The following is a 12,125-nucleotide window of genomic DNA, read 5'->3' as shown; positions in this document are numbered from 1 at the left end:
CGAAGGCATAGCGCATCGGCCCTGGAGTCACGCCTCTGGCAGGCTGAAGAAAGGGAGTTGTCTCCGCGTTAGTGGAAAACCACACTTCGCCGTTTCTCCCAATCCACCCAGATCCAGGATCCTCCGAATCCTCCTCGCCTTCAGTGGAAGCTAGAGAGGATGATGAGGGTGCCACATCCAAATCAGGATCTGAGACTCCTGAGTCTGTGGTGTCAGAGGGAGAAGACGATACATCCTGCAGCTCGCTGGAAGGGTCAGGCTGCATAATCATCTCTAAAACTTCACTACAAGTCAAGCCCTTTCTCATGTTGCTTGCTGCTCTTCTCACCATCAAATGACCAGCAGGCTTGCATGCACGCGTTTAAATCCACTTGCTTTGTTTTTGTTTAGTCTGCATTTCTCACCATCAAAAGGCAGCAGATGCATAAATACACTTACTTTTTTTTTGTTTACTCCATGTAGTTCTGAGAGCTGAGGTGCATATTTTGATTTTCTCAGACGCATCAAGGTGAGTGTACACACACACACACACACACACACACACACACACACACACACACTTTATTATGCTATTATACTCCTTATAAACTCCATATAACTCCATGTAAAAGCCAGAAACTAAGCTTTTTTTTGCACAGGCCTATCTAAAGGGTTAATGGTTCCACCTGGTTATCAACAGTAAAAATTACAAATTTTACCTCTTCCCAACAGGGAAAACCACCAACAATGAAAAATGCATGATTATATGGTGTCATGGCTTTGCAATCAAAAAATGTGGTTATAATGGAAGTCAATGGGGCAAAAACAGCCACGAACAGTAAATGAGGGAGAAAAAGTTAAAATCTGATGCTGCACAAAAACTAACAATGCATCCAAACCAATGTTGTTTCTAATCTTTGACATGTCCAAGACTGTGATAAAAGGAAAAAAAAAATCCAGTCCACAATCACATTTTATATTGAAAATGAGTAATTTTGTGTGTTTTTTTTCCCCCAAATCAGTGACATCATTTACGAATTTGGCAATTAAAGAGTTAAAATCCTGAATTTTTTTTAAACATTTAATATTTTTGTGCAGGACTGAGGTTGATTAATAGATTCATGCAAAAAAAATTGAAAAAAATATTTATCTGATACATTTTTACAGCAGTTTAAAGTAGTGGCTGTTTTCAGCCACGAAACATAACGAAAGGGTAGTGAATTTGCCCACAGTGTACTGTTGAGTTTTTGAAAAATTTCAAAGCATTTTCCCAAAATATGTGTCAAAATAAGATTTGTCACCAAAAATCATTCAATTTGCTGAAACACAGAAAAAGTTATGGCCAAATTTAGACTAAAAAATACCCCATAGTGGATGAAAACATCCCCAACAGCACATAAGGGTTTAATATACATGTGGATAACAAAAAAGATGCATTGGGATTGGCATTTAAAGACATTCTTAACTCTATTGGAGTTAGACAACATGTGTCAGGACCAACTCATTGTCGTAATCATACTCTAGATCTAATATTATCACACGGAATCAATGTTGATGCCGTTGAAATTCTGCAGAAGAGCGAAGACATTTCATGGAAAGAGAGCTCGATTGCATACAGAGAGGCCTTAAAGCTGCTAGATCTGCTTATTTTTCAACCCTATTAGAAGAAAATAAACAAAAACCCTAGGTATTTATTTGAAACAGTGGCAAAACTAAGTTTCCAAGCAACACAGCAGTAATGACTTTATGAACTTCTTCACTTATAAGATTGATAATATCAGGGAGAAAATTATAACCATGCAACCGTCTACTACAGTATCGCATAAGGCAGTGCATTGTAGTCTCCCTAAGGAAAAATTTTATTCATTCATTGCTATAGAAGAGGAAGAATTCATTAAACTCGTTAAATCATCTAAATCGACAACATGTATGTTAGACCCTATACAGACTAAGCTACTGAAAGAGATGCTTCCAGAGGTCATAGATCCTCTTCTTAATATCATTAATTCATCTTTGCCATTAGGATACGTGCCAAAAACTTTTAAGCTGGCTATGATTAACCTGCTTGTTAAAAAAACGCAACTTGATCCTACAAAATTAGTCAATTACAGGCCGATCTCGAATCTACCTTTTCTGTCAAAGATACTAGAAAAGGCGGTATCCTCACAACGATGTTCCTTTTTAGAAAGAAATGATATCTGCTAGGATTTCCAGTCAGGATTTAGACCATACCATAGTACCGAGACAGCTCTCGTCAGAGTCACAAATGATTTGCTCTTATCATCCGATCGTGGTTGTATCTCTCTATTAGTGTTACTCGATCTTAGTGCTACATTTGATACTATTGATACTATACTAAAATCATTTAAGTTTTACATTTAAGTTTTACATTTATTAAAAAAGAAAAACTGAAATATCACATGGTCCTAAGTATTCAGACCCTTTGCTGTGACACTCATATATTTAACTCAGGTGCTGTCCATTTCTTCTGATCATCCTTGAGATGGTTCTACACCTTCATTTGAGTCCAGCTGTGTTTGATTACACTGATTGGACTTGATTAGGAAAGCCACACACCTGTCTATATAAGACCTTACAGCTCACAGTGCATGTCAGAGCAAATGAGAATCATGAGGTCAAAGGAACTGCCTGAAGACAGAATTGTGGCAAGGCACAGATCTGGCCAAGGTTACAAAAAAATTTCTGCTGCACTTAAGGTTCCTAAGAGCACAGTGGCCTCCATAATCCTTAAATGGAAGACGTTTGGGAAGACCAGAACCCTTCCTAGAGCTGGCCGTCCGGCCAAACTGAGCTATCGGGGGAGAAGAGCCTTGGTGAGAGAGGTAAAGAAGAACCCAAAGATCACTGTGGCTGAGCTCCAGAGATGCAGTCGGGAGATGGGAGAAAGTTGTAGTAAGTCAACCATCACTGCAGCCATCCACCAGTCGGGGCTTTTTGGCAGAGTGGCCCGACGGAAGCCTCTCCTCAGTGCAAGACACATGAAAGCACACCTGAAGGACTCCAAGATGGTGATAAATAAGATTCTCTGGTCTGATGAGACCAAGATAGAACTTTTTGGCCTTAATTCTAAGCGGTACGTGTGGAGAAAACCAGGCACTGCTCATCACCTGTCCAATACAGTCTCAACAGTGAAGCATGGTGGTGGCAGCATCATGCTGTGGGGGTGTTTTTCAGCTGCAGGGACAGGACGACTGGTTGCAATCGAGGGAAAGATGAATGCGGCCAAGTACAGGGATATCCTGGACGAAAACCTTCTCCAGAGTGCTCTGGACCTCAGACTGGGCCGAAGGTTCACCTTCCAACAAGACAATGACCCTAAGCACACAGCTAAAATAACGAAGGAGTGGCTTCACAACAACTCCGTGACTGTTCTTGAATGGCCCAGCCAGAGCCCTGACTTAAACCCAATTGAGCATCTCTGGAGAGACCTGAAAATGGCTGTCCACCAACGTTTACCATCCAACCTGACAGAACTGGAGAGGATCTGCAAGGAGGAATGGCAGAGGATACCCAAATCCAGGTGTGAAAAACTTGTTGCATCTTTCCCAAAAAGACTCATGGCTGTATTAGATCAAAAGGGTGCTTCTACTAAATACTGAGCAAAGGGTCTGAATACTTAGGACCATGTGATATTTCAGTTTTTCTTTTTTAATAAATGTGCAAAAATGTCAACAATTCTGTGTTTTTCTGTCAATGTGGGGTGCTGTGTGTACAATAATGAGGAAAAAAAATTAACTTAAATGATTTTAGCAAATGGCTGCAATATAACAAAGAGTGAAAAATTTAAGGGGGTCTGAATACTTTCCGTACCCACTGTATATATATATATATATATATAATATTATAAAAAAGCCATGGTAGCGGTTTTTCATTTGACTTTTTGCTGTTGTAATAATGAATTAATGATTGGCCGAGTGTTATAAGAGTGGTGTTTTCATCATTGCAGACAGGTGTGGCGATTTTTTAACTCTTTCTGCATATTACCAGTGTTTATGTGTTCAGTGTTACCTGTGGCCTCACACCTGATATAGAGTTTCACATTACAAAGATGAAACCATTATTGATCTGGATGTGGCCTTTTGGTGTTAGTTTTGGCTTAGGACCCTGCAGTTCGGCTTTCAATATCCATGGCTGTCGTTTAACAGATGACAGGAATCTGTTTAACCAAGCACACACGGGTTATGTTTCATCATAGAGATATCAGTGGGGATTTATCCAACATGCCGAAACTTCCACGACTTGGATATGGTGGAATATGGAGTCTCCAAGTAATTCAGTTTCACATCCCCTGCTAAAGGATCTGTTTAATCTGACTTCAAGTTACTGCCGGGATTCAGATATTCCAGTACCTTACGGTTGGCTCACAGAGAAGGATAAATTAGTTTGCTGGGTAGTATGTCACTATAATCCAAGCTTTAGACGTTCACAATACTTTACTGAGTTAGTGAAATACATTGATGTGGAAGTCCAATTCAACAAACAAATTAATAATGATGATTATATAAATTTGATGATCAGTTGCAAATTCTACTTGTCGTTTGAGAATTCCATTCATAGAGACTACATGACTGAGAAGCTGTTCAACCCTCTTGCGATTGGTACCGTTCCTGTCATTATTGGCCCACCGAGAGAGAACTATGAGCAGTTCATACCAAGTGAAGCCTTCATCTATGTGGATGACTTTCCATCCCCAAAAGAACTGGCAGATCATCTGAAACTCATGGACCAAAACGAGGACCAGTACAGGCAGTACTTCACCTGGAGAGAGCATTTTGTTTCGAAGGGAACATCATTCGGTCTTGACCATGCCTGTCGGATTTGTGATCATATTAGAAGGAATAAGCACTACAGTGTGGTCAAAGATCAACAGCTGGTACTGGGGTTAGAGGGGCATTTTAAAACAATGCTGACTGACCAGTGGCGGGAAGTCATGAGTAAATAAACGTTACATTTACCATTACGTTACACAAACCATTATAAATTAATGGAAAATGATGTTCTTTTATACCTGTTTGGGGCAGGGATTAAAAATTTGTATTTATTTTTTATTTTTTCTGCAGAATGTAATAAATATTCTGCTTGTACTATGGTTATGTTTTATTTCAAGACATTTGTCAGGTTTTTGTCCTTAAAATGCTCTTGTGTGTAATAATTTCTTATGTATCTCATCCCAAGTTTCCGTTGCTAATTCCAAAACGTAATTATAGAGCTAATGCAATTATTGGAGAGAGATTGATAGACTGCTTAATCATGTGTGAATTATACCACTGTAAAAAAAACGTTTGAAATTTATGGTATAAAAAATAAAAACATCTATGTGGTCGCCTGAACTTTAAAAAAACAGTAGGCTACAGTGTAAAGAAAATGGCTGCTGTGGCTGCCACCAAATTGCCTAGTGATTCGACATTGTTACCCTCCACAGTTGATTTTTACTCCCATTTGACAGTTGTTATTAGCTGTGATGGTCACACACGTTTCTTTTTTTCTTTCTTTTTTATTACCTTGTATGTCCAAGACTCACTTTTCATGAAATTTCTTCTGTTTTTTCTCTTTTTTTTACCAAAATCAAGAATGAATCAAGATTCGGCCAAACTCATATTATAAATGATAAATTGCTATGCACAGGCTTTTTAAGACTATATTGACTGATTAGATTAGTCTGGCTATTGTGGTAGATTTTTTATAGATAAAATAGTAAACTGTATATCAAACTAACCATTTCTCTAACATCTAACCTTACTTCCTTTTTCAGGCCTAACATGATAACACTTTGAAACACAATGTACTAAAACATTATGTCCTGTGTTTTTGAATGTTGTATGTTGTGTTGCCATACCCCTTTTACTTTGATTGTGTAAGTGTATAAATAAAACATTTGGGAACTGAAACTAGACAGACGACTAAATTTGGGTTGTACTCAGCCGACGTCGATGTGTAGACGCGCTAGAGTACAAATATTATAGGCCCAGGTAGACTTAGGTCAGATGAGATAGGACTTAGGCTGGTTAGTTTTAGGGAAAAATCTACGACACTATCACCAGACCGAGCTCAATCTTTTAAGATTGAACATTAGTCTGGGGAGTCTGCTCTGTATTTTCTACTGCACAAGAGCGGTGATCAATGGGCATAGTTCAAATGATTCTGTACACAACTGGATTGTCCTTCAACCATTCAGACCAATGATCCAGGTGATGTACTTTGCAGCGAAAACTCCTAAAGGTGACCTATTTCGTTCTCAAAAAGGTGAATTTTCACCGAAAGGTGAGGATCGAGTTTGCATCTATGAAATATCTGACAGGCGAGATGGCACAAGTTAAAGCTGTTTTTGATGTAACTTTACAAACATGAATAAATAAGATTGTTAGTAAGAAGTACTTTATTAAAAATAAGAAGTTTAATAAACTGAAACAGCCTAGTTTTCTTCCCCCAGATTCACATTGGCTGCTCTTGCTGCTTCTGTCACTTCCTTAAACGTTTACTAAGGCCGTTTCTCAATAGGCTCGTTTGAGAAGCGCCTCGCCAGTTGCCACTCTGGATTAAGAATAATGTGATGACTGGAGAGAAAGAGAATTATCTTGGGTAACATCTGAAAAAACATGATTGACAGACAAAACACAGTTTAGAAGCCAAGTGGTTCAAGTTCCATTTGACCACAAAAAGTATGAAGCCACAATTATAAATGTGCAGAGGGCCCAATTGTTTTCCTAAGGATTATTTAGGGCCCATGCCCTGAAAGGAATTTCCTCCTAGGCAATTCATAATTGCCACCAAACATGGTCAGCATGAAGCCAATACATTGATGATGCTAAATTGAGGACGGCTTTTTGATATCTCGAACAGTTTGGCCATGGCTTTGAAACGAATTTATGGCGAAAAAAAAGGGAAACAGGAAGTGTTACAACTTCTGCATACATTGGCTGTGTCCGAAACCGTATACTCACCGAGTAGGTACTTAATTTCAATAAGTAGACTTAGCCTACTTAACAAGCGCTAAAAGAGTAGGTACTTTATAGCCTGATCTCGTTAAGTATGAATGCGAAAGATATAATTTTTTATTACGAAACCCCGAAATCGGCATCTCTTTAATATGTTTTTAATGTCTTCCTATTATATGCAAAAATGTTGGCCCACAAGCAAAGGTCGCTTAAATCTCCATAGTTTTCTTCTTTTTCTTGTTGAATTTAACTCTCATTTTATCCCTCAGGCTTATAAATAGCAAACAAAAAATGCATTTCCTTTATGTATTATGATGAATTATTCAAAGATATTTAACCTCGTCATTGTGCGTTTTTCCCTTGTGTATTCTTATATTATGATGTACACAACCCCATGATATTTATGTGTTTTTTTTTTTCATGATTGTTCATTGTTGAAAGATACAACCATGGTATCTTTCCCTGATCTTTATGTGACTATAAGTTCTGCAAAAATGATCTGAGCGACAGGTGCACTAACATCATTATTCTTCTGTAAAGTTGTTTATGTTTTTAAACTAAACAAAAAAAAAATGTGATGCGATAAAGGCCTATAAAACAAAATATATGGATATGAGAATGTGTATACTATATAACTAAATTAACGATCTCTTACATATTTTATAATTTCATTAAACATTTCATTAAGTTTCGTGAACATTTTTATTAAACATGGACCTTTATGTTCATTAAAAATACTTTTTATGCTATTGTATGCTCATTTTTTAAATGTAAGCAACTCATTTAAACGTGCAAACTGGGTGCCGGTGTTGTGAGAAGTTCGAGCTCGGCCAGATTCGGCTCGAAGTTGTGTTCGGATGTGGAGCCGCGCGCGCTGTTACACAAAAACAAAAGTCGTGCACACCGCCAAGCGAAATGGAGTCTTGCGTGAACGACCGCCCACACCGCAATGACGTCATTTTTGCCGCGCTGTTGCTTAGGGAGCTTGCGGTTTTTCTCTTTTTCGCGTTTGTGTTACTTTTGTGTCTATTTTCAGAATAAAAGAATAATCGGCTATACAATGTTTAAATGCAAATAACACTGATATATCAGCGAAAATGGACTGTAAAAATATAAAGGCACAAATATAATTAGGCTACAGTATTATTTTAATTATTGTCATCAGCTCAATTTAGACCATGTGGTTTTTCACTTATTCACACTTTTTAGGGACCCTGTTTGTATTGTTTCTATTTTCAGAAAATAATAATAAACTATTTTGAAAGGTACATAACAACATAACACATAAAATATTTAAAAATATTAAAATAAAAATTCTTTAATTATTGCAGATAACATAACTTGAATGCATTTGTAAATCAATTGTATAAAAAAATATTAAAACAATTATTACAGATTTCAATACCACGAGGTAACTACAGATTATGCTCCAGCTTGGATCCAATGCCTCTTATGAAGACTTCAGATGACCCAGCACCTTTGAATAGATGAAACCTACCCCTGCAAGGATTCCAGAACATCAAACATGGATGATTATACAAAATTATCATTTTATCATTGCTTTAACATGCACATACATTTTTGCTTAAATGCATATGATATTTGTAAATAGCCTACTATAATTTGTGGTATCTTATAACTGTACTTTCTGATATCATCTCATAAAATGCTATACAAACTCTAAGCACTTTTTACTGCAGAATAAATTTTTTAAGGAAGCTTTGAACATGGCACTTTACACAATGCACAATTGCCCATCGGTGCTGTTTCTCGCTGCCTCAGAGGGTGCGTTAAAGTGGACATAAGCCCATTATAGTAGAGCTAACGAATTACTCATTTTAGGCACTTTTTACTGTAGAATTTTTTTTTCATGAAGCTTTGAACTTGGCACTTTACACAATGCACAATGAGCCGCCTATTGCATTTTCTGCCAATTTCACTGTGCTGTTTCTCGGCAGTCTCAGAGGGTACGTTAAAGTGGACATGAGACAATTATAGTAGAGCTACTACTCTAACGAAATCTAAATTTTGAGCAATTATTACTGTAATTTTTTTTGTTTATGAAGCCTTGAACTTGACATTAGCCTACACACAATGCAAAAAGAACCGCCTATCATACATTCAGCCCTTTTCGCGGTGCTGTTTCTCAGCCGCCTCAGAGGGTGCGTTAAAGTGGACGTAAGCCCATTATAGTAGAGATACTCTTCTAACGAAATCCAAACTTTAAGCAGTTTTTACTGTGGAATTGTGTTTTTATGAAGCTTTGAATTTGACACATTACACAATGCACAAAGAGCCGCCTATTGCATTTTCTGCACATTTCGCGGCGCTGTTTCTCGGCAGCCTCAGAGGGTGCGTTAAAGTGGACATGAGCCAATTATAGTAGAGCTACTCTTACGAAATCCACATTTTAAGCAGTTTTAACTGTAGAATTATTATTTTTATGAAGTTTTGAACTTGACATTACACAATGCAAAAAGAACCGCCAATCATACATTCAGCCCATTTCACGCGGTGCTGTTTCTCAGCCGCCTCAGGGTGGACATAAGCCCATTATAACAGAGATACTCTTCTAACGAAATTCAAACTCTAAGCATTTTTTACAGTAGATTTTTTTTTTTTTTTTTTTTTATGAAACTTTGAACATGGCACTTTACACATTGCACAAAGAGCCGCATATTGCATTTTCTGCACAATTCGTGGCGCTGTTTCTCGGCAGCCTCAGAGGGTGCGTTAAAGTGGACATTATCCCATTATAGGCTACTGCTACTCTAACGAAATCCAAATTTTAAGCAGTTTTGACCTTTTTTTTAACCCTAAGGCGTAAAAAAAAAAAGCAAAACCACACGGTCCCTAAGTTGAGCGTCAAGAAGCCAGCAAACGCGGAAGTTCGTGTCATTTAAGGTGGAACGGATAGCGTCAATAAGAAGCAGCGAATAAGAAGCTGGATTCAGCCTCGTAATTAGCTGTTTATCCACCCACCCCCGCATTGCGTGTTCATGTTTTAATCTGCTTATGTACGGGATAAAAATAGTTTCAAATATTAACACTATAGGCTAGGTGCATAACCATAAAAATTCACTGCTGTTAATCTGTGCAAATATAATATAATAAAATGAATAAAATACCCAGCAGAGAAGAGATATGAAAATGTATTGCTTAGATACGCTCGGGCAAATAAATAATAATATTGGCTATAGATCGACATAATAACATCTGTTTTAGTAAAAAAAAAAAGAAAAAAAAAGGTTTTTATTCCCATTGTACGCACAAAACCCAATGGCCAGGACTTGTAGGCTATTTATTATTGTCTTATTTGTCATAGTCGTTTTGCTTTAAAATAAAATAAAACACACTTTCGGATTTATCCGATGTCTTACTGAAATACAGTGAATTATCATAATTTTGTGTAAAATCCCGAGTTTGTGTTTAGTGGATTCAATTCTGCTGATTTCTGTAAATATATATATATATATATATATATATATATATATATTTATATATTTATATATATATATATATATATATATTATTTTATTTTTTTTCTGCTACCTATTGTCCCCTGCAATAGCATATCAATTGTAATATCCATATTATACTGCCCTCTGCAGCTCCACTGGAGACATTTCTGGCTGTGAAGTGTCTTAAGCTTACCAAAGCATTTATTTGATAAAAGTACAGATTAAACAGATTATTTTTATATAAAGTACAAAGTATGAAATATTGTAAAATATTACTACAATTAAAAATAACATTTTATATTTTAATGTAGCCTATTTCAAATGTAATTCAATTGCAATTCCTGTGCAATTCCTTGCAAAGCTCCATTACTCCAATTTCAGTGTCACATGATCCTTCAGAAATCATTCTAATATGCTGATTTGCTGCTCAAGAAACATTTCTAAAAAAAAATTGAGCCATGTGACTGGTTTTGTGGTCCAGGCAAACATTTCACAGGGAATACTATATCTCTTGTCAGCAATTAGATGTTAATTTAAGTTAATTAACTAATTATTTGCTGACAATTGCCAAAGACCCATTACTCAAATTTTAAAGCTGACGTTTCTTCACTGCTCGGTTATTTTACTGCATAGGCCTAAGCATGGATCCTGTTATTTACAGTTAAATAATATATTACAAAGCCCATATGGCTCATATCCTGTTGGTTTATCAAAAAAAAAAAAAAAAAAAAAGGTTAAGAAAAATGTTGGGTTTTGTCATGGTGTATATTGATGGGGAAAGTTAAAGCTTTGAAGTGCAATCAATGCGGAAATTTTTATTAAATTCCTCATTTTTTAATTGAATTTCAAAAATACAAAACAAATCAGTTGTTCTCGAAAACAAGGTTTATCCACATAAGGATGCAATAAATAAAATAAAATGAAAAGGCATCCGGACTCCGTTCTGCATAACCGCTCTGCTCTGTTAGTTCATCAATGAAATGTTATTCAGTTTTATTTGGTGATCCTTTTTAATTTCTCTAGGCTCTTTTGTTCAGGCTGTGTGTTTGCAGAAGCCGCCAGAATAACAAAGCAGATGCAGAAGCGTTTACTTTATCTCAAGATTAGCCTAATTTTCAGGGCATAAAAAGACAAAAAAATAATGAACTATTAGTCGAAAATGGACTCATCTTAAAGGGTTATGTGATGATTGTGTAAATAGTCCAGTTGTCTAGCTCACACTGACTTATGACCAGTTTAAACTGGTGGTTGTTTTGAAACATGGTACCTGGTTTCTCACTTATGCAAGCTTGTAGATCATGTCTTGGACTAGCAACAAGCTATACTGGACGGCTGTCATTTGTTCGTCTAACTTCCTCCTCTAGGGAGCAGTCGTGAGACGTTTATGCAATCTGTTTTCCAGCATATAGTCTTGTTTACTGCAGTGTGTTTCACATCTCAGAAGGCCAATCCAGTTCAGTCTATACTGCAGTGATTGATATCTCTGAATTGAAGTGTTTTTCCTTTCATCTGTAAGGAAGTCACACTATCTAGACCTGTTTTATTCCTTTAAATGTTTGTGACGAATGATTAAAAGCTCTTCAGATGTTTTATCCTTTATAACAAGTGAATAAAAGCTGCATATTTTATGTTTTTATAAATTATATATATATATATATATATATATATATATGTATATGTATATCAATAATGCACAGTGGCCCCCAAAATGATATGGACATATAAAGGG

General features: G+C 36.6%; 1 protein-coding gene across 1 annotated transcript; it reads left to right on the top strand.

Moving 5' to 3' along the window:
• Window positions 1-4,048: 4,048 nt before the first annotated feature.
• On the top strand, window positions 4,049-4,886 carry ft1 (alpha(1,3)fucosyltransferase gene 1; the record flags this gene model as incomplete). The annotated part of the gene is given in 4 exon segments (XM_084424269.1): window positions 4,049-4,174; window positions 4,176-4,236; window positions 4,239-4,863; window positions 4,865-4,886. Coding segments are annotated over 4 exon segments (834 nt in total).
• Window positions 4,887-12,125: the final 7,239 nt, after the last annotated feature.

The sequence above is a fragment of the Rutilus rutilus genome, assembly GCF_951802725.1.
Source record: "Rutilus rutilus genome assembly, chromosome: 11".
Classification (NCBI taxonomy): Eukaryota; Metazoa; Chordata; class Actinopteri; order Cypriniformes; family Leuciscidae; genus Rutilus; species Rutilus rutilus.
This window is presented reverse-complemented; position numbering and strand designations above follow the sequence as displayed.